This window comes from Chelon labrosus, assembly GCF_963514085.1.
Source record: "Chelon labrosus genome assembly, chromosome: 21".
NCBI classification, from domain to species: domain Eukaryota; kingdom Metazoa; phylum Chordata; class Actinopteri; order Mugiliformes; family Mugilidae; genus Chelon; species Chelon labrosus.
In genome coordinates this window covers 21234188-21257834 of record NC_140354.1, presented here as the reverse complement: position 1 = coordinate 21257834, position 23647 = coordinate 21234188, and the positions used below count along the sequence as shown (strand labels likewise).

The 23647-nt window shown below is 40.0% G+C and overlaps 1 protein-coding gene and 2 gene segments (V, D, J or C); all 3 read left to right on the top strand.

Moving 5' to 3' along the window:
* The window catches only part of LOC311506838 (uncharacterized protein), a 64680-nt gene that overhangs the window by 36194 nt on the left and 4839 nt on the right, over positions 1–23647 (top strand). For all 9 annotated transcript variants that reach the window (XM_084570947.1, XM_084570953.1, XM_084570952.1 and 6 more), the window contains exons 3-20: positions 325–642; positions 732–1010; positions 1106–1405; positions 1533–1817; positions 1941–2231; positions 2328–2639; positions 2753–3037; positions 3161–3451; positions 3548–3859; positions 3973–4257; positions 20432–20722; positions 20823–21134; positions 21248–21532; positions 21656–21946; positions 22043–22354; positions 22468–22752; positions 22876–23166; positions 23263–23574. In XM_084570947.1, coding sequence (XP_084427073.1) covers positions 325–642; positions 732–1010; positions 1106–1405; positions 1533–1817; positions 1941–2231; positions 2328–2639; positions 2753–3037; positions 3161–3451; positions 3548–3859; positions 3973–4257; positions 20432–20722; positions 20823–21134; positions 21248–21532; positions 21656–21946; positions 22043–22354; positions 22468–22752; positions 22876–23166; positions 23263–23574 — 5337 coding nt within the window. The remainder of the gene's footprint in view (positions 1–324; positions 643–731; positions 1011–1105; positions 1406–1532; positions 1818–1940; positions 2232–2327; positions 2640–2752; positions 3038–3160; positions 3452–3547; positions 3860–3972; positions 4258–20431; positions 20723–20822; positions 21135–21247; positions 21533–21655; positions 21947–22042; positions 22355–22467; positions 22753–22875; positions 23167–23262; positions 23575–23647) is intronic.
* LOC311506839 (Ig mu chain C region membrane-bound form-like) lies at positions 11236–16868 on the top strand. The segment is given in 5 exons: positions 11236–11275; positions 13492–13794; positions 14608–14940; positions 15024–15341; positions 15489–16868.
* Positions 18968–20419, top strand: LOC311506840 (immunoglobulin heavy constant mu-like). The segment is given in 4 exons: positions 18968–19142; positions 19223–19501; positions 19597–19896; positions 20024–20419.

Sequence of the window (23647 nt, the reverse complement as noted above, 5' to 3'; positions counted from 1 at the left end):
TTCTGTTTTTTGGTACTGTTTTTGGAGCTGAGCATTTCTCAATGTTTCCGCTTGCTGCTAGCCCCGATCACTCTGCCCTATCATGCTTAACATCTGTGCAACAGACTTCCAGCCTAACTCTAGAACGCCGAATACTGTAAAAGTACAACCACGACACCTAGCCTAAATCTGAGGCATTTAAAACTGAGACTAGACAGATGGTTACTTACCATGACAAGAAGGTATGTATAACTGATTAAATCATCTTGCTATTTTTTTTTTTTTATATCTTTATATCTAACGTTGAGACAGAGTAAAGATAACATAATCTGTGTTCCATCTCAGAACCACGGGTTGTCCCTCCAAACATCACTCTACACCCTGTTTGGGACGGTGACATTGGCAGCTCACGAGTCAGACTCATCTGCACCCTGAGCGGATTCTATCCAGATGGGCTGACAGTGGTGTGGAAGCAGGACAATGAGGTTCTGTCCATCCCAAAGAATGAAAGGAAGCTGCAGAGTGTCGAGGGAACGGAGAAAACATTCACCTTGAGCAGCGAGGTCGAGCCAAATGCCGAAAATTCGACAAAGGGCTCAAGTTTCACATGCAAGTCCGTTCACCAGAGCGGTGAATTAAATAAGACAATAAGTATATGTCAAGGTAAGTGTGTGCAGCTTCTCTCTTGCAGGTTTGCAGAAATATCTCTGAAACTCTAATTTAAATTCTGAATAACACAATATTTCCCTCAGTCTATCCTTCTATTCATGTGGAGACTCCCAGCATCATGACGGAAATGACAACGTCTGAAGTGAAGGCAACATGTTTGGTCCGCACTGTTTTTGCTGCCAAGCTGACCTGGCTGATGGATTCCAAAACAACTGGTAACCAAGTGAAGCATACATCAAACGCAACTCATGTCATCAGTGATGTGACAGTTTCCTCAAATGAATGGAAACAACTCAAATTTATAACATGCAGAGCAGAACACAAGTGTTTCTTATCCACTGAGAAGACTGTACCTGTTGCAGGTGAGACGCCTTAATAAACTGAACATCCGATATCTCTGTGACCCCAGGCGACCTGAAGGATTTAATTCTGTCATGTTTTCTTGCTGTGTCATCAGTTAAGGCTCCAACAGTAGAGATCAGGAGATCTCTTCCAGATTTGCTGAGGGGAAAAAGTGCTGTGCTTGTGTGTGACGTCAAACAGCTCTTCTCGCGTGACCTCTACATCACCCTCAGGACTGACAATAATGTCATCCCTGACAAAGTGCTCGTTCATCTCTCTGAAGGCTCGAAAGTCGATTCAATCAGTCAACAGTTCGACGTTCCTGAAGAATACTGGAATAATGACACGAGTTTCACCTGCATTGTCGATCAAGGCTCGGTCACAACTGAGTCAAACTCCACTGGCAATATTTTTGGTGAGAGTTGTCTTCTATTGCTTTGAAAAGTCAATATGTCTTAGTGGTTCTTTATTATTATTATTATTTAAATTGAATGATAATTCAACTGAGTCATTCATTAACATTATTTTGACATACTATTTAGTGGACCCATCAATGGAACTTCTTCTGGCCCCGAGTGAAGAGTCAGAACCACAGAAACTCCTCTGCACTGGATGGGGCTTCAACCCTCAAATTCAATGGCTCTCTGAGTCCCAGCAAAGATCTCCATCAACCAGTGACATCACCATGGGTGCAGACGGACGTGTGGTCGTAACCAGTCAACTTCCAGTTGATCGAACAGAGTGGAAAACTGGGAAGGACTTCACTTGTAGAGTATCAGACAAGACTCTGGGCAAGAATGTTGAAAAGACAATCAGCCTCTGTTCAGGTAAAAATCAGTGTAGTGAATCATATCACTGCTGTGACCATCCCTATGAGTATTGACAGCTTCATAAAAACAGTCACATGGTTTGATCTTATTTCATCATGTTTCTTGTATTTTCACCAACAGCTTATTCAAACGCCGCTCCTTCTATTCATGTGGAGATTCCCTCCTTTGAGACGGTAATGACAAAGTCTGAAGTGAAGGCAACATGTTTGGTCCGCACTGTTTTTGCTGCCAAGCTGACCTGGCTGACGGATACCAAAACAATAACAGATAAAGTGAGTCAGGATTCAAACGAAACTCATGTCATCAGTGATGTGACAGTTTCCTCAGATAAATGGAAGCAACTCAAAGTTATAACATGCAGCGCAGAACACAAGTGTTTCTCAACCGCTGAGGAGACTGTAGCTGTTGCAGGTGAGACGGCTTTACAAACTGAACATCAGATATTTCTGTGATCTCAGAGGACCTGAAGGATTAAATTCTGTCACGTTTTCTTTCTGTATCATTCAGAACCTGAAGTTAAGGCTCCAACAGTAGAGATCAGGAGATCTCTTCCAGATTTGCTGAGGGGAGAAAGTGCTGTGCTCGAGTGTGACGTCAAACAGCTCTCATCACGTGACCTCTACATCACCTTTCAGGCCAATGGCGTTGACATTTCTGAAAGAGATTATATTCATCTTCCTGAAGCCTCGGGCCTCCAATCAATCAGTCGACAGTTCTTGATCCCTTCAGAATACCGTGTGAAAGGCAAAAGTTTCACCTGCAAAGTGAATCAAGGCTTCTCCAGCAGCACAGAGTCAAACTCCACTGGCAATATTTTTGGTGAGAAGAATAAGCCTTGTTTCCATAACAACAGCTGTTTTGATCTTTTTATGTAATGCTTTGTTAATCTTTATCAGATGGATTCATTAATGCACTGATTATTCTGTCATTAGTGGACCCATCAATGGAACTTCTTCTGGCCCCGAGTGAAGGGTCAGAACCACAGAAACTCCTCTGCACTGGGTGGGGCTTCAACCCTCAAATTCAATGGTTCTCTGAGTCCCAGCAAAGATCTCCATCAACCGGTGAAATCAGCATGGGCGCAGACGGACGTGTGGTCGTGACCAGTCAACTTCCAGTTGATCGAACAAAGTGGAAAACTGGGAAGGACTTCACTTGTAGAGTATTAGACAAGACTCTGGGCAAGAATGTTGAAAAGACAATCAGCCTCTGTTCAGGTAAAAATCAGTGTAGTGAATCATCTCACTGCTGTGACCATCCCTATGAGTATTGACAGCTTCATAAAAACAGTCACACGGTCTGATCTTATTTCATCATGTTTCTTGTATTTTCACCAACAGCTTATTCAAACGCCGCTCCTTGTATTCATGTGGAGATTCCCTCCTTTAAGACGGTAATGACAAAGTCTGAAGTGAAGGCAACGTGTTTGGTCCGCACTGTTTTTGCTGCCAAGCTGACCTGGCTGACGGATACCAAAACAATAACAGATAAAGTGAGTCAGGATTCAAACGAAACTCATGTCATCAGTGATGTGACAGTTTCCTCAGATGAATGGAAGCAACTCAAATTTATAAAATGCATAGCAGAACACAAGTGTTTCTCAACCGCTGAGGAGACTGTAGCTGTTGCAGGTGAGACGGCTTTACAAACTGAACATCAGATATTTCTGTGATCTCAGAGGACCCGAAGGATTCAATTCTGTCACGTTTTCTTTCTGTATCATTCAGAACCTGAAGTTGAGGCTCCAACAGTAGAGATCAGGAGATCTCTTCCAGATTTGCTGAGGGGAGAAAGTGCTGTGCTCGAGTGTGACGTCAAACAGCTCTCATCACGTGACCTCTACATCACCTTTCAGGCCAATGGCGCTGACATTTCTGAAAGAGATTATATTCATCTTCCTGAAGCCTCGGGCCTCCAATCAATCAGTCGACAGTTCTTGATCCCTTCAGAATACCGTGTGAAAGGCAAAAGTTTCACCTGCAAAGTGAATCATGGCTTCTCCAGCAGCACAGAGTCAAACTCCACTGGCAATATTTTTGGTGAGAAGAATAAGCCTTGTTTCCATAACAACAGCTGTTTTGATCTTTTTATGTCATGCTTTGTTAATCTTTAGAAGATGGATTCATTAATGCACTGATTATTCTGTCATTAGTGGACCCATCAATGGAACTTCTTCTGGCCCCGAGTGAAGGGTCAGAACCACAGAAACTCCTCTGCACTGGGTGGGGCTTCAACCCTCAAATTCAATGGTTCTCTGAGTCCCAGCAAAGATCTCCATCAACCAGTGAAATCAGCATGGGCGCAGACGGACGTGTGGCCGTGACCAGTCAACTTCCAGTTGCTCGAACGGAGTGGAAAACAGGGAAGAACTTCACTTGTAGAGTATCAGACAAGACTCTGGGCAAGAATGTTGAAAAGAAAATCAGCCTCTGTTCAGGTAAATGAATATAACGTAGTGATGTTTATGTTTAATCACTATGAATTATCCATCAGAGACACTTGCTTTCATAATTATTATTAAATAAATGATGCATTTTCTATTTTCAGTAACTCCAGCATCCTCACAGATAGTTGGGGTCTATGTTCAGGGACCAACACTACAGCAGCAGCTTCGGAACAAGGGACATGTGACTATTAGCTGTCTTCTGGTCGCCCCTCATCTCAGTGATTTCTCCATCACCTGGAAAGTAGATAGCAACAACTATTCTGGCCAAGATGAGGCACCGGTGAGACACAGCAATGGGACAGAGACAATGCAGAGCTCCCTCAATGTGTCAGAAGAGGACTGGCGTGCACATAAGCGAGTGTCCTGTGAAGGAAAGCACCGATGCTCCAACCAGGGCTACGAAGACCATATAAGCAAAAGCACAGGTAATGTTTATTGTAGTAAAAAGAATTGTATGGAAATGGATGGCTCAACAGAATATTCAATACATATTCACTGTTTTTTGTGTGTGTGCGTTTTTCCAGACTTGCATGTACCTACAGTGAAGATATTTCAACCACCTCCCTCTGAGCTGTCTGACAAGCTCACGCTTTCTTGCCTAGTTTCTGGATTTTTCCCATCTAACATCATAGTGTTCTGGAAGGAGAACAACCAGAGTCTCCCGCCGTCTCGTTACATCAACGGTCCTGCATGGAAATACAAAGGCAGCAGCACTTACTCAATGAACAGCAGACTAAACGTATCCAAAGACGAGGACAAAGCATCGTCATATACTTGTGTTGTGAAGTACGAGTTGAATGAAAGTTCTCTTGAAAGCACAGTAAAGGATGTGTTTGGTGAGCATTTAGCAGTTTTATGTTTTTTTTCCTTGTTTTTTTGTTTTCTTTTCTTTTTCAAAAGAAGCTTTGTCTAAGTAACAATTGTGATTATTTGCCTCAGCCTCGGTGACCTACAGCAAACCGGCGGCCCTCTTGTTCCAGGGCACTAATGAACTCGTGTGCCTGGTCTCTGGCTTCAGCCCCGCATCCATTAACATCACTTGGTTACGCAATGGAGACACGGAACTCTCGGACTACAACACTAGTGAACCCCACAGAGGCCCAGACGGAAAGTTCGCCATCCAGAGCCACCTCCGTCTCTCCCAAATCGACTCCTTGCCCGGAGTGGGCATCACATGCAGGGTGACACATGTAAACACCACCCTGTCCCTGAATATATCTAAACCAGGTGCCGATTCAGCCAGTCGTCCTCATTTTTCTACAACAAAATAGATCATCTCTTCACTTTTTCTGACCTATCTAAATGTTGTGAATCTCATTTCATTTCTACCACAGATCAGTTGGACAGTTGTTATTTCTTAGATAAAATCATGGACGCTGATGTGAGCCAATTCACGGGGGTGGAAGCCTGGTATATGGCTGTCATTTTCCTCATTTTATTCCTCATCTCCATCATCTTTGGAGTCATAGTAACCACAATTAAGGTAAGATGAAGTCAGTTTTCGCAGTCTGAAAGTCAGCTTTTTATTCAATTATTCCAATACGTGACTGCGTAATTAATTCAGGGTAGCTAGAATACAATATTTGACTTTTTTTTTTTCCTTTTCAGACTAAATGATGACGAACACGGGGGCGAATCGTTTTTATCTGGAAATGTGATGACTTTTGATAACATGTAACGATTAATTTTCTATTTTCTATTATTATCAATTATCTTTTTATTTTTTCTGTATGTTTAGTCGATGTGATGTATGTAAAAAGTGCAAAAAAATAAATAAATGAAACTGAAATGCTTTGAGTCATTATCATATCATGCCACATTCTTGAATTAAATAAATAAAGATTTAAATACAGCAGTTTGTCATAATTATGAAAATGATGCATGCATTCATTTGGCACTATTTTTGTATCTGCACAAATACTTTCAAAGGCACCCCAATGCCGTGGCAGCCACAGGGTTTTATGGAGTTGAATAATGGACAGGAATTTAATTTAATTCAACTTTAAAAATATATATTTTTATGCTGACCACAACTTGCATGTAGCTGCAATTACTGGCAGGTAGAAAGAGTTTAAAGGGAAATTGGAAATATAATTCCTCAATTAAAAGCAGTCACCAAGAGAAAAATATGCACTGTGCCAGGGAGTTTAAATTTAAAATGTGGATATAAGTAAAATACTTAAATACACAGATTAGGCCTTTACATATCTCACTAAAAAGAACCTTGAATGTGACTTTAATAGATGGTGTGATGTAGGAGGAGGAATCTGCACCAGCTCTATTAACCACCAAACAGAAGGTTTGCAGGCTAAATCAGCAATCAGCAGGAGTCACACAGCTAGTTAGCACCGAGCTGCTAACAAGCTACTTCAAGGAGCGGCCAGTTTCCCTCCAACGTCTGCCATCAGGAACACACACAAAGACTGCCTCTCAGCACTGGAACATCAGCTTGGCCCTTCCACCAGGAACCGCCAGCAACAGGAGCAATGTGCCAGAAATCTACTTTTCCACCAAAACTGGTAGTATGACCTGGGCCTTTGACTTTGATTTAATGTGATATTTGTTTTTATTGAGGTGTGATCATAAGGTTATAGTATAGTAATTTGATGTTAATTTAGGTTATGCAAAACACAGACTCAGGGTCTTTTGCATGCTAAACTAACCATTCTTCTTCTAACCTGGCACCTCATAAAACCCCTATCAAATTCCATACATACACTCAGCCAGCATATGGTCTTGAGTGTTCCTACTCAGCAGCCATCTTGTTTTCTGTGTTCAAGGCCTCAAAGCCTCAGCAGTCATCTTGACACACCCACACCCGCACACACACACACACACACCCCCACCTACACACACACATACCTGTATATACACGTATAAAACACGTTAGATGGTATTTTTTTCCTTTTATTCTTGTAATGACTATCTTTTAAACATGCCTGTTGTTTGTTTAATGTTGCACAAGAGTGAATTTGCCAACCTCTACACCGTCAAGAACTCCAAATTCCTTCAACTTTAACTAGTTGTTAACGCGGTAATTTTGGTTATAGTTATTAAGTTAATTATTAATCAGAGCTCCAAATTAACAGTAAATATTATGAGACTGAGTTGATGAATTGGCTCTCTTTTCCCTTCTCAGAAGGGTGGTGCCCTGAGGTGATCCAGTGTATTTAGATCCAATTATTTAATAATAAATAATTAGTTTTGATAATTATTAATTATTATTGATAGCCAAACCCCAATATGTAGTGCCCGTAGTACACAGGTCCAACATAAATGTACTTTCTACTGTATGTATGAGATTTTCATATGGTGCACGCTTTATAAACGAGCTGGCCTGTTTGTTGTCCGGTGCTTTAAATGTCAGCTTGTTGATGAGGTGAAGGCTCAAGTTGCCTCACATTCCAGCTGACTGGGAGAAGCCTAAATGCTGCCATCTGGTGGGGAAGTCTGTGTCGAGCAAGGATTAGCAAGCAATGATTTTCCTTTCATTCCTCTTGTTTTTCCCTTTTCGTTAATTTCCATTCATGTCAGTTCATGTCTGCCAAAAATGAAGCATGTGATAACAAGCAAATGACACAAGGGACTGCCTTCCAGGAGCATGCACTGAGAATGATGAGAAACTCAGAGGTGGATTTTAGAAGCTGATAAACTGGCTTGGACTGCCATCTAGTGGTCTCTATTTGTACTTACGTCTGCTATTTTAAAGCGATATTGTGAGAAGCTGTGTGAACTTGTGTTTCAGCCAGCAGAGGTCAGCCCAGCAGAGCTTTAGATTAAGTCTGGAGGTGGTATATTAAAGATCTTTCATTTATTTATTCATTTTCTGTAACCGCTTGTTCTCTGGAAGGTCCTGGTGTGGCTGGAGCCTATCCCAGCTATCATTGGGCGAGACACAGGGTACACAATGGACAAGTCTATCACAGGGCTAGCTTCATTTATGTCAGGTATGTTCCAAAAAGGCTTGAACTAGTATCACCCCAAAAAAAAGGAAACGTAAGAGCCTTTATCCAATTATCCAACCTGTGAAATGAAAAATAAATAAATAAATAAACAAATGACAATAAAAATAAATAAATGAATAAAAAAACATACAGCCAATTCCAAAACTAGAAGACGTGGACACTGGTTTTGGTCAACATCTCTCTGTTTTGCAGCCAAATGCAATTTTTGAATGTGACAACCAGCTGAGAAAGCAAAGCATCTTAAGTGAAGGCGTTTAAAATCTGAGCTTAAATTATCCTAAGGAAATAAATAAATGCACAAACATGGTAATAGATTATTTTACCTTTGTAATGTCTTTCTGAATTTGTCAGGCACTGGAAAATGTGTGTGGCCTCAGAAAAGTGTGGTGAGGGTTTTGGTAAGCGTTTGTGTCACTGTGGTATCATAGTGGCTGGGGTTACAACACGGTGTATTTATGTAACAGGAAACAATCCTTCACCGCAACAGGTGCATCCGCAACCACTTAAACTGAAACGCTAGGCTGAAAGCTGAAAGCTGATAACACAGTGAAACACATTACAGCACAGCAGGCAGAAGAGAGTGGATTTGTATGTTTGCAATGTGAATAATTAAACTAATAAATTTAACAGAAATCATTTGCTTTAAACAGCACACTTCGAACCAGTTGAAATCCTTGATATTGATGACTTGTAATTAAGATTAAGTGAATGTTATTTTTATTTTGTTGTTTTTTTTGTCAAATTAATGTAAATTGTCAAATGCATGTTTGTAATCTTTGCTGCTTCTTGTCTTGATCAAAATGTTCTTGTAAAATAGATAGGTTTTGTTCACTAAAACTCTAAATTTACGTTCAGACTGCCAGCACATTTCTGTTTGTTGGCATGTCCAGATTGGAAAAAAAAAAGTCTGGACCGCAACACACAAAATCCAGTTTCTGCAAACCAGGTCCGCTCCCACAGATGCATCTTAAAAGCAAAGACGGTGTCAAATCAGGAAAGCAGAACAACAGACCATGGACAGTCGTGAAATGTCTAGTGACTTTTGTCAGGAAAGGTTTCTGTGTAGAAAAAATTTGGAAGGAACCTGTCAGAACAAGACAATTTAATTACTGAAGACTACATTGTCATCACAACCTTGTCTATGAAGGGTCTCAGTTGTCTAGGTCATGGTATATCCAAAAAATGTTTAAGAAAGGCAACTGGGCTTTATCGAGAAGATGTTTCGCCACTCATCCTAGTAGCTTCTTCAGTTCAAAGGGACTGGCGGGTAGTTGAGGTTTAAATAGGAACCTCTGTGGGTGTAGCTCATCAGAAAGTTGCTTGACTTGTTTCTGTTAACGACAAGAAACTGGCACAACTAGCGTCCGTTAAAGGCTAGATACTTACATGTCGTTGAGGGGGTCTCTGTGTCCCTGCCTCCTTACCTTTGGATTGTGCTCTAACGACTGATTATTGATGAACAATACAGTCCTAACTTCTGCTCACAAGAAGCTTCAGCCCCATTCACATCTTGAGACTGGAGCCTCTGCCTAATAATAAGTCATGCTAGTTTTTGGTCGTTAACAGAAAAAGGTCAAGCAAGTTTCTGATGGGTTATACCCACAGATGTTTAAACCTCAACTTGCCACCAGTCCATTAGAACTGATTTTTTATTTTTTTTTTTGGATACACAGCAAGCTTTGCAAATGTCCCGGGGACACCTGGACACACAAATCCAATCTGATTTCTCACAAATGACAAAGAAGGCAGTCTACTGTCGCCCGATGACAGCTGGAACCTATTCCAGCTGTCATCGGGCGAGAGGCACCCTGGACAGGTCGCCAGTTCATTGCAGGGCTAACACAGAGAGACAGACAACCATTCACACTCACACTCACATATATGGCCAATTTAGAATCACCAATGAACCTAAAAAGCATTGTCTTTGGACAGTGGGAGGAAGCTGGAGAACCTGGAGAGAACCCACGCAGACACAGGGAGAATGTGCAAACTCCACACAGAAAGGAACCAGTCGGCCAGCGGATTCATACCCAGAACCTGTTAACAGGGTAAGATACGCTCCCGGAAAAGATCTGGAGCGGGTTGATTTTACCCACAAGCAGCATCTACTACTCTCAATACAGTAACACTAGTGACCCAGTATCACTGTAAGGCCACTCATGCATCACATTGTCCACTGTGTTTTACAGATGATGATGTATTCTTCTGATCATGAGATCTTGTCATTCTGGTACAGGTTGATCAGAGGTTTTTCTACCAAAAGAACACTAAATATACACAATACATAATATAATAAAACACGAGATGCCTCCAGGAGTTTTCCCTACAACAGATCAAATGAACATGCACAAAGAACACTGCCGAATACAAGGACTTAAGTGCAACACAGATCTGTTAATATAATCAACTCATAATGCCTTTTTATGAACTCTGATAAAGAGGAAGTTCTCTCTAACTGCTGGTGGCAAATTTTATGTAACCCAGACCACAGGAAGTGGATATCACAAGGGAAATAATACAAACTAGCACAGAGGGAATTGCTTTGTCAGTGAATGCTTTGCTGGGTTTAAACTGAATAATTATTTGTATTAGAAGAAGAGTGAATTATGGCTACTTTGACTACTGGGGGAAAGGCTGTGACTACGCTTTTGACTACTGGGGAAAAGGCACAACAGTCACTGTCACCTCAGGTATGAAATTTTATTATTTCCAATTATAAAAAGAAATTTCTAACCATGCCACAAAAAATATTTATGATCGTTTTATTTAATTTTTTTGTGGTTCCAAGTTTTGGCCATCAGTATTCTGTGGCCTGACTGTGAATCTGCCAAAAGAAAATTAACTGTTTGGCTGTTTAATTAACTCTAACAACAGATAATTATATTAGATTTCTTCCAAACTTTCCGGAAACCAAATTATACAACGTGGAGTATTAGGATATGGCAGTAAAGAGTTTTTGTGAGAAGCATGAATAGACTTTCTTTACTGTGACTACTGGGGTTTCGACTACTGGGGAAAAGGCACCATGGTCACCGTCACCTCAGGTATGAAATTTTATTATTTCCAGTTAAAGAGACTAATTTCTAACCATGCCATAAAAATATTTACAATTGTTTTTTTGTGGTTCCAAGTTTTGGTCATCAGTATTCTGTGGCCTGGCTGTGAATCTGCCAAAAAAACTGTAAACTGTTTGGCTGTTTAATTAACTTTAACAGATTTCTTTTAAATCTTCCAAAAACTAAATTATACAACGTGGAGTATTAGGATATGACAGTAAAGAGTTTTTGTTAGAAGTGTGTATAGACCTTTATAACTGTGACCACTGGGGTGCTTTTGACTACTGGGGAAAGGCACCATGGTCACCGTCACCTCAGGTAAGAAATTTTATTATTTCCAATAAATACATTTCTAACCACGCCATAAAAATATTTATCATAGTTTTTATGTGGTTCCAAGTTTTGGTCATCAGTACTCTGTGGCCTGATTGTGAATCCGTCAAAAAGAAATTTAATTGTCTGTCTGTTTAAGTAACTCTGTGGACAGATAATTATTTTAGATTTCTTTTAAATATTCCAAATAAAAAAATACTAACTAAACCAAACATGAAGTAACAGAATCTGTTGGTAAAGAATTTTCGTGAGAAGCGTGAATAGACTTTCTTAACTGTGGCTAGTGGGGTGCTTTTGACTACTGGGGAAAAGGCACCATGGTCACAGTGTTATCAGGTAAGAATTTAATATTTGCTACTTAAAATCTACACTGGTTAAACTTTTTAAATGTCATATTTTAGTTATCACCTAATTGGTCACTATGTCAGGTCTCACTTCAAAAGTTACTCATTCTGGCAAAGTAATTGAAGTAACAAGTCAACATTCTCAAATATAATAGTGGATATTAATGTCTAGCGTACACGGTGAGACTAATTAAATGTTAAAGTAGGTTTTCGGAGTTCCCCATTAGTAGATTAGCTTTTTATACTGACTGGCTGAGTAGATTCAGCACTGTGCTACTACGGTGCTTTTGACTACTGGGGAAAAGGCACGATGGTAACCGTCTCATCAGGTAAGAACACAATTTAATCGCATTCATAACCTCTGAGATTGAATCAATTTAAGTGATTTTTGTAAAAAATATCGTGAATTCAAAGACGGTTAATGGTTAAATGTTTAGCGACTACATCTGCCTTCATTCAGTGTCAAACAGAGTGTCCTAATTGTGAATTTAAAATAATTTATTAATTTATATACAAAATAGGAAAAGCTGAAAAGGTTATATTAATGACAGCGGTCGATCCGGATGCAACAAATAGCTTCAAATACTTGGATAAAGGTTTGAGTATGGTGGACATAAAATGTCCACATTTAAAATTTTAAAGTCTGTTGATGGTGTGTATTTTTTGATGGCTGTGGTTTTTAGTTGTATTTGTATTTACTGTTTGTTCTTTTGTGCCGTTAAAAAAAAATAGGAAAATCAGGATCCCACAGTGTGTTTTTCAAAGTTTTAAACAATAATTGTTCCACTCTTTTTTCATTAGAATATTGTTAGTCCAAATATTTATTTATGCCTTCATTCAATTTCCAAAAATCACTTTATTGTCCAATAATTTAAAATAACATTTAAAATAACTTTATAAATGATTTGAATGAATATTAAATTAACAAACAATCTCACCTAAATCTGTTCATTGTTGTGTTGTGTATGAATGACACATAGTTTCTGCATTTGACTTTTCAAATGTCATTCATGCTGTTTGGTTTTGTATGTCTGTGTTTTTTTTATTGTGTTTTTATAAAGATTTGTGCTTTGGTCCCAATGAAATATGATAAAATGAGGTTCCTTCAATGCGTTTTTTGAGGTTTTTAAATAATAATTGTTCCATCATTTTCTTTTATATTTATTAGAATATATTTATTTTAAATTCCGGTTAGTTATTGTCCAAATTGTGCATTAAAAATAAAAATAAAAACAGTGTACATGCAGAGTAACAAAAAACTGGGACAAATATTAATGAAGGAAACATCTTCTGACGAAGTGAAAAAAAAAGGTTTGTGTATATAATGCCCACATTTTAACATTTTAAAGGTCATGCTGTGCATTTTTTAATTACTTTTTTAATCTTTTTTAATTGTACTTGTTGTTTGTACCTCTGTCAATGTGTTTTCAGTTTAAGCGGCTTCTCTTCAAAACATTCTTCACAAAAAAGCTTGTCATGTTTTTTAATGTGTTTTTTTTGTGTTAAAATTGCGCCGTTGTTTTTCAGAATCTACAACTCCAGCTCTGCCGACGGTGTTTCCTCTGTTGCCTTGCTCCTCTGGGACCGGTGAAACGGTCACTCTTGGCTGTCTTGCCAACGGCTTCACGCCCGCCGCGGTGACTTTCTCTTGGACCAAAGGCACGGAGGCGCTGCAGGACTTCATTCAGTACCCCTCAGTGCAGCAAGACAGCAAGTATGCGGGAGTTAGTCAGATCCGAGTGAGGCGGCAGGACTGGGACAATCGTCAGCAATTCAAATGTCTTGTGGAGCATGTCGCCGGGAAAGGACAAGTAATTATTCAGAAGCCAAGTAAGCCTTATGCTAAGTCATTTATTACTTTTTTTCACAGGTCTGGACAGGACACATTAAAAAAATAAAAAATAAATTTGAAGGAATTAAAATAAAATGTATTATTTGCAATTGTTGGTTAACTAAGGTATAATACAGTATCAAATGTAGTAACCTAAATCAAAGATAGTTTTAGATGTTACTGTGACTTGAATTAATTATGAGTTTTCTGATAAGGATACACTCTGAGGTTTACATTGTCCCAGATTATGAACTGATTATGAGATATTATGGAAACAAGTACAACTTTTAGCAGATGAAATACTTTAACTCGGTCCTTGGTTTGAGGAGGTTAAAGCTTGCTCTTGTGTATTCAGCTTTGGACTGTTTTATTCTTCACTAACACACCCTGTGTCTCCCGTGTCTGAGTACTGTAGTGTGTTCTGCTTCGTTCCATTTCCATCCATTCTGCATAATCCCCTGCCTGCCTCCACTTCCACTCTTGATCTTTAACATTCACCTGAAATCTGCGTTTTTTATTTATTTTTTTTGCTTGCCAGGCAATGTATATGCAGAAGCAAGCATCAAAGCTCTGCTCCTCAGTTATATAATCTCGTGACTATGAAAATCTTATTTCCTTCTTTATGCACACAAAAAAAAAAAAAAAAAAAAACAGTATTGAGGAGAAACGTGTGCTAGTGACAGAACATACATTGTTCTCGCTTCTTATATTGTGACTTCAAGCACATTGTTCTGGCTTCTGCATATATATATTAATGTCCCTGCTTCTGCATTTAATATATATATATATTTGTGTATGTCTTTCTTTTTCAGAACCTTATTATAAGTCGCCAAATCTTACAGTGTCCTCCTCTGAGGAGGGCGATAAGGCTACCTTCTCCTGCTTTGCCAAAGATTTTTCACCAAAAGACGTTGAGTTGAAGTGGCTGAAAAATAATGTTGAGGTCACCACCGGAGATGTCCAGACCATGCCACTTTCTAAAAGAGAACAGCTCTCAGGTGAAACCGTGTACAGCGTGGCGAGTTTTCTCACTGTGCCGGGCGATACGGACGATACGCCCTTCACGTGTCAGTTCAAGGGGAAAGGGGAGAACGCTGATGTACAGATGCAAAAAAATTCAACTGTTAACAAAGAAATTGGTCCATGTGAGTAAACTTGTACTTTGAAACATTTCTGCACATTTCTATGTTGGTTCTCCTCATTAATTGCTGGCTGTTTTGTCATTCAGGTGAACAAGCATGTCCGGAGCCTGATGCAGATATCAGTATCATAGGACCAACAGGTGAGGACATGCTTCTCAACAGAAAAGGAATTCTTACATGTCAAGTGGCGGTAAAGGTTGGAAAATTTGAGGAGATGTTGTGGGAGAAGGGTGGAAGTGAAGTAGCTGGCTCCGTAAAGAAAAACAGAAATGGAAAGACAGGCACATTCACCAGTACAACTTCAATCACTTATGACGAATGGGTCTCAGGGACCAAATTCGTCTGCTCTGTTAAACTCGAGGACTGGCTGGAACCAGAGAAGAGACATTACGTACGGTTTACAGGTAAGAAAACTATTCAGCAACTGTCCACCAACAGTCATTATGTATTCATCTGATCCTGACTTCAAACACAAGAAGAACGTTATGTCTTTGTGTATTATCTGTGTCTGACTGTGATACAGGATCTAATTGTTCTCTCTTTCTTTGCAGGAGGACAGGTTGTGCGTCCTTCAGTGTTTATGCTGCCTCCAGTAGAACACACTAGAAAAGATCAGGTGACCCTGACTTGCTATGTGAAAGACTTCTACCCTCAGGAGGTTTTCGTGTCTTGGCTTGTTGATGACGAGGTTCCAGACTCAACATTTGAGTTTAATACCACAGAGCCTATAAAGTGCACCGGGGGGTACTCCACCTATGGCCAGTTATCCATGACCCTCTCGCAGTGGCAGCAGACTGATGTGGTGTACAGCTGCGCAGTCTACCACCAGTCTGTGGCCAACACAACTAAAGCCATCATCAGGTCCATTGGATACAGAACATTCGAAAACACCAACATTGTCAACCTCAACATGAACGTCCCTGACACGTGCAAGGCCCAGTAGATGTGACTGTGTGTCGCTGCGTCTTCTGTCGTTTGTTGTTTAATGTGTGTTGCTCGTGATATGACATTGTGTTTGTGTGTGTTTAAAGCAGATTCAAAATAAAAAAAATAAAAAAAAAATTTGCAACTCTGTCTGTGTCTGTCGCATTGTTCATGTCTTTATTGAACCGGTGTTTGTTTTTACACGTTTGTCGTCTGCACTGTAATGCAACACTAATTAGGTCTGCATATTGCATAACAATAATACACTGAAACTCTTAAACTATATTTAGCACCACATCACTAACACATTAAATCATATGAATTACAGGCTACAGGATTTACACATTGTGCATTAACACTGCTTCTGTGACTTGTCTGTGTGTGCCTGTGTTTCCTCTACTGGGTCCTGCACCCCCAGTGTGACAGATAATTGTCTGAGGTCCAACTCCAATGGTTCACAAGTCAAGCACTAATAATGACGTCCTTCAAAAGCAAGTCAGGATCACTGTAACTTAATAACACATTTGGGGGAAAACTTTTATGTCTTGTTGAAGCTAGTCACTCTGATTATCTTTGTGAAGGTTGTCGGCCATGTGCAAAAAAGCCAAAAACGAGGGCAACTAGAGTTTCCTGAAGATGTTTTGCCACACATCCAAATAGCAGAAGAACTGAAGCAACCTGGATGAAACGTCTTCAGGAAACAGCTGCCCTAGTTTTCTGCTTTTTTGGATCAGCAGTACAATAAATATATTTCCCAATTAGAGGAGATGAATTTCAGAATTTAAGGAACATTATCTCACGTGGGTTTTTTTTGTTTTTTTATTTTTTGTTTTTTACTGGGTGTGGATTAACCCAATATTTACTGTACAGTACATCCAGATGTCCCGGCTTTTATAACCTACTGCAACAAGGACCCAGAGGGAGAACAAGATAATATGGGAAAGACGGCCATCACCTTCATCTTTCTCTTCCTCATCACTCTGCTGTTTTCCATCGGAACCACTGCTCTGAAGGTAACAGTACATTCACACGTGCACAGGTTTGGGCATAAAATACCTGAAAGTAGAGCGGCAACACGTAGTAATCCTCATAAATTTATCAGATCTGATGTTGAGCTGTGACTGCTTGACCTCTGTGTAGGGTATATACAAATTCTACACACCGCCATAAAATAATCACCAGGTTTTTTGTGATGTGAAGAAATTAAACAAAGATAAATCGCAAGAAGAAATGATATGCTTTTATTTTTATAATTTTAACTTGTGCGATGATGCTGGAAACCAGTGTTAAACATTTAAGAGAATGAGATAAAAAAATATATATAAAATATTTTCTTTAGACACTTGACTAGATATATTCTCCAACTAAATTAATACTTCATTTTATTGCAACAACTTTTGGATAAAAGTATAGGAGCGTGGCACATCTCAACTATTATATTATATTATATTTATATTTTATATATCCCCACTCTAGTTTGCAAATAAAAATGTATCTCCTCATCGATTTTCATTTTTATATATATTTTTATATAACTTTTTTCTGAAGTCTTTCCCAGTGGGTTTCACTGGTATTGTATAAGTTGAAATGTATAGAATTAAGGGACAAAAGTTCAGATTTGTCTTTGTTGTTTTTTGTTTTTTTTTAACATCACAAAAATATGCAAATTTAGCAGGAGTACAGACTTTTTTATATCCTGCACTTAGAGCTTTATATGCTGCTCTGTTATAATTCTAGAAAGAAACTGTTAACGCTCATGAACACATTAACAGTTTAAAGCATAAAAAATGGTGATCTTTGAATAAACTAAAAAAAGAGGAATCACCACTGTGAAGTTCATAGTTTAATGCATGAGAGCAATCATTGTAAAAGAGTTTTGTTTTTGCATTTTTGCACGTACAATATTATCCCAAAATCTAAGCCCATTAAGCTAATCTGTCAAATAACGGCAAGATAGTTTTTTGATTGCAGCATATGTTGAGTTATTTAATAAAGTCATCTTCATTAAATAATAATAATAATAATAATGATAATGATGTAATGTGTATATCAATACAGAAATTTTTACTGGAAATATAAAGGGTGCAAATGTATTTATTCATGTATTTTCTAATCTCTTCCAGATCAAATAAAACAAGGGGAATATATAAGAAGAGTTTTCTGTAAAAACAAAGGCAAAAAAAAATGCATTTTTCTTTTAAACTTTGAGTATCATGTAAGTAGTCTTGACTGTCATTTCTTTGTCATTTTAATTACAAAACATTTTGTCTTTTTTTGAAAAACTAAATAAATGTTTAAATGAAGATAACCACTGATGCTTCTCCTCCAACTTATTTTCTCCCTCAGTACTCACAGCAGTGTTAACTATTTTTGTACCCTGTTATGTACATCGCTTCCTCAGCACCTGGAGCCAACAGCCCAACTCATTATGTAAATTGGGACTTTTTACAGTCGGCTGCCTGTTGAGTCTTTTCTTACAAGACTCGAGAACTTTGGCAAAGTCACGAGAAGCGCCTGGAGTCATAATGCATGCAAAACAACGCGAGATATTTAAATGTGTGTGCTCTGTTGCTCTTACTGGCATGACCACACCTCACACCTGGCGTCTGCGATGCTCCGTTGCTCTTTGTGCTATTTCACTTCTGTTTTTTGGCACTGTTTTTGGAGCTGAGCGTTTCTCAATGCTTCCGCTTGCTGCTAGCCCCGATCACTCTGCCCTATCATGCTTAACAACTGTGCAGCAGACTTCCAGCCTAACTCTAGAAGGCCAAATACTGTAAAAGTGCAACCACGCCACCTAGCCTAAATCTGTGGCATTTAAAACTGAGACTAGCCAGATGGTTACTTACCATGACAAGAAGGTATGTATAACTGATTAAATCATCTTGCTATTTTTTTTATATATATCTTTATATCTAACGTTGAGAACGAGTAAAGACAACATAATCTATGTTCCATCTCAGAACCGCGGGTTGTCCCTCCAAACATCACTCTACACCCTGTTTGGGATGGTGACATTGGCAGCTCACGAGTCAGACTCATCTGCACCCTGAGCGGATTCCATCCAGACAACCTGACAGTTGAGTGGCAGGAGGACGAGAAGGCTATGACCATCTCAGACAACAAAAGGGAGCTGCAGAGCGGCGAGGGAACGGAGAAAACGTTCACCGTCAGCAGCGAGGTCGAGCCAAATGCCGAAAAGTGGACAAAGGGTTCAAGTTTCACATGCAAGTCCATTCACAAGAGCGGTGAATTAAATAAGACAATAAGTATATGTCAAGGTAAGTATGTGCAGCTTCTCTCTGACAGGTTTGCAGAAAAACTTTTATTTAAATCCTGAATAACACAATATTTCCATCAGTCTATCCTTGTGTTCATGTGGAGACTCCCAGCATCGTGATGGAAATGACGAAGTCTGAAGTGAAGGCAACATGTTTGGTCCGCACTGTTTTTGCTGCCAAGCTGACCTGGCTGACGGGTACCAAAACAATAACAAACAAAGTGAGTCAGGCTTCAAACACAACTCATGTCATCAGTGATGTGACAGTTTCCTCAAATGAATGGAAACAACTCAAAGTTATAACATGCAGAGCAGAACACAAGTGTTTCTCATCCACTGAGAAGACTGTACCTGTTGCAGGTGAGACGACTTTATAAACTGAACATCAGATATCTTTGTGACCTCAGGCGACCTGAAGGATTCAATTCTGTCATGTTTTCTTGCTGTGTCATCAGTTAAGGCTCCAACAGTAGAGATCAGGAGATCTCTTCCAGATTTGCTGAGGGGAAAAAGTTCTGTGCTGGTGTGTGACGTCAAACAGCTCTTCTCGCGTGACCTCTACATCACCCTCAGGACTGACAATAATGTCATCCCTGACAAAGTGCCCGTTCATCTTCCTGAAGGCTCGAAAGTCGATTCAATCAGTCAACAGTTCGACGTTCCTGAAGAATACTGGAATAATGACACGAGTTTCACCTGCATTGTCGATCAAGGCTCGGTCACAACTGAGTCAAACTCCACTGGCAATATTTTTGGTGAGAGTTGTCTTCTATTGCTTTGAAAAGTCAATATGTCTTAGTGGTTTTTTATTATTATTATTATTTAAATTGAATGATAATTTAACTGAGTCATTCATTAACATTATTTTGACATACTATTTAGTGGACCCATCAATGGAACTTCTTCTGGCCCCGAGTGAAGAGTCAGAACCACAGAAACTCCTCTGCACTGGATGGGGCTTCAACCCTCAAATTCAATGGTTCTCTGAGTCCCAGCAAAGATCTCCATCAACCAGTGACATCACCATGGGTGCAGACGGACGTGTGGTCGTAACCAGTCAACTTCCAGTTGATCGAACAGAGTGGAAAACTGGGAAGGACTTCACTTGTAGAGTATCAGACAAGACTCTGGGCAAGAATGTTGAAAAGACAATCAGCCTCTGTTCAGGTAAAAATCAGTGTAGTGAATCATCTCACTGCTGTGACCATCCCTATGAGTATTGACAGCTTCATAAAAACAGTCACACGGTCTGATCTTATTTCATCATGTTTCTTGTATTTTCACCAACAGCTTATTCAAACGCTGCTCCTTGTATTCATGTGGAGATTCCCTCCTTTAAGACGGTAATGACAAAGTCTGAAGTGAAGGCAACATGTTTGGTCCGCACTGTTTTTGCTGCCAAGCTGACCTGGCTGACGTATACCAAAACAATAACAGATAAAGTGAGTCAGGATTCAAACGAAACTCATGTCATCAGTGATGTGACAGTTTCCTCCGATGAATGGAAGCAACTCAAAGTTATAACATGCAGAGCAGAACACAAGTGTTTCTCAACCGCTGAGGAGACTGTACTTGTTGCAGGTGAGACGGCTTTACAAACTGAACATCAGATATTTCTGTGATCTCAGAGGACCTGAAGGATTCAATTCTGTCTGTCACATTTTCTTTCTGTATCATTCAGAACCTGAAGTTAAGGCTCCAACAGTAGAGATCAGGAGATCTCTTCCAGATTTGCTGAGGGGAGAAAGTGCTGTGCTCGAGTGTGACGTCAAACAGCTCTCATCACGTGACCTCTACATCACCTTTCAGGCCAATGGCGCTGACATTTCTGAAAGAGATTATATTCATCTTCCTGAAGCCTCGGGCCTCCAATCAATCAGTCAACAGTTCTTGATCCCTTCAGAATACCGCGTGAAAGGCAAAAGTTTCACCTGCAAAGTGAATCAAGGCTTCTCCAGCAGCACAGAGTCAAACTCCACTGGCAATATTTTTGGTGAGAAGAATAAGCCTTGTTTCCATAACAACAGCTGTTTTGATCTTTTTATGTCATGCTTTATTAATCTTTAGAAGATGGATTCATTAATGCACTGATTATTCTGTCATTAGTGGACCCATCAATGGAACTTCTTCTGGCCCCGAGTGAAGGGTCAGAACCACAGAAACTCCTCTGCACTGGGTGGGGCTTCAACCCTCAAATTCAATGGTTCTCTGAGTCCCAGCAAAGAGCTCCATCACCCAGTGACATCACCATGGGTGCAGACGGACGTGTGGCCGTGACCAGTCAACTTCCAGTTGATCGAACAGAGTGGAAAACTGGGAAGGACTTCACTTGTAGAGTATCAGACAAGACTCTGGGCAAGAATGTTGAAAAGACAATCAGCCTCTGTTCAGGTAAAAATCAGTGTAGTGAATCATCTCACTGCTGTGACCATCCCTATGAGTATTGACAGCTTCATAAAAACAGTCACACGGTCTGATCTTATTTCATCATGTTTCTTGTATTTTCACCAACAGCTTATTCAAACGCCGCTCCTTGTATTCATGTGGAGATTCCCTCCTTTAAGACGGTAATGACAAAGTCTGAAGTGAAGGCAACATGTTTGGTCCGCACTGTTTTTGCTGCCAAGCTGACCTGGCTGACGGATACCAAAACAATAACAGATAAAGTGAGTCAGGATTCAAACGAAACTCATGTCATCAGTGATGTGACAGTTTCCTCAGATGAATGGAAGCAACTCAAAGTTATAACATGCAGAGCAGAACACAAGTGTTTCTCAACCGCTGAGGAGACTGTACCTGTTGCAGGTGAGACGGCTTTACAAACTGAACATCAGATATTTCTGTGATCTCAGAGGACCTGAAGGATTCAATTCTGTCACATTTTCTTTCTGTATCATTCAGAACCTGAAGTTAAGGCTCCAACAGTAGAGATCAGGAGATATCTTCCAGATTTGCTGAGGGGAGAAAGTGCTGTGCTTGAGTGTGACGTCAAACAGCTCTCATCACGTGACCTCTACATCACCTTTCAGGCCAATGGCGTTGACATTTCTGAAAGAGATTATATTCATCTTCCTGAAGCCTCGGGCGTCCAATCAATCAGTCGACAGTTCTTGATCCCTTCAGAATACCGCGTGAAAGGCAAAAGTTTCACCTGCAAAGTGAATCAAGGCTTCTCCAGCAGCACAGAGTCAAACTCCACTGGCAATATTTTTGGTGAGAAGAATAAGCCTTGTTTCCATAACAACAGCTGTTTTGATCTTTTTATGTCATGCTTTATTAATCTTTAGAAGATGGATTCATTAATGCACTGATTATTCTGTCATTAGTGGACCCATCAATGGAACTTCTTCTGGCCCCGAGTGAAGGGTCAGAACCACAGAAACTCCTCTGCACTGGGTGGGGCTTCAACCCTCAAATTCAATGGTTCTCTGAGTCCCAGCAAAGAGCTCCATCACCCAGTGACATCACCATGGGTGCAGACGGACGTGTGGCCGTGACCAGTCAACTTCCAGTTGATCGAACAGAGTGGAAAACTGGGAAGGACTTCACTTGTAGAGTATCAGACAAGACTCTGGGCAAGAATGTTGAAAAGACAATCAGCCTCTGTTCAGGTAAAAATCAGTGTAGTGAATCATCTCACTGCTGTGACCATCCCTATGAGTATTGACAGCTTCATAAAAACAGTCACACGGTCTGATCTTATTTCATCATGTTTCTTGTATTTTCACCAACAGCTTATTCAAACGCCGCTCCTTGTATTCATGTGGAGATTCCCTCCTTTAAGACGGTAATGACAAAGTCTGAAGTGAAGGCAACATGTTTGGTCCGCACTGTTTTTGCTGCCAAGCTGACCTGGCTGACGGATACCAAAACAATAACAGATAAAGTGAGTCAGGATTCAAACGAAACTCATGTCATCAGTGATGTGACAGTTTCCTCAGATGAATGGAAGCAACTCAAAGTTATAACATGCAGAGCAGAACACAAGTGTTTCTCAACCGCTGAGGAGACTGTACCTGTTGCAGGTGAGACGGCTTTACAAACTGAACATCAGATATTTCTGTGATCTCAGAGGACCTGAAGGATTCAGTTCTGTCATGTTTTCTTTCTGCATCATTCAGAACCTGAAGTTAAGGCTCCAACAGTAGAGATCAGGAGAGCTCTTCCAGATTTGCTGAGGGGAGAAAGTGCTGTGCTCGAGTGTGACGTCAAACAGCTCTCATCACGTGACCTCTACATCACCTTTCAGGCCAATGGCGTTGACATTTCTGAAAGAGATTATATTCATCTTCCTGAAGCCTCGGGCGTCCAATCAATCAGTCGACAGTTCTTGATCCCTTCAGAATACCGCGTGAAAGGCAAAAGTTTCACCTGCAAAGTGAATCAAGGCTTCTCCAGCAGCACAGAGTCAAACTCCACTGGCAATATTTTTGGTGAGAAGAATAAGCCTTGTTTCCATAACAACAGCTGTTTTGATCTTTTTATGTCATGCTTTATTAATCTTTA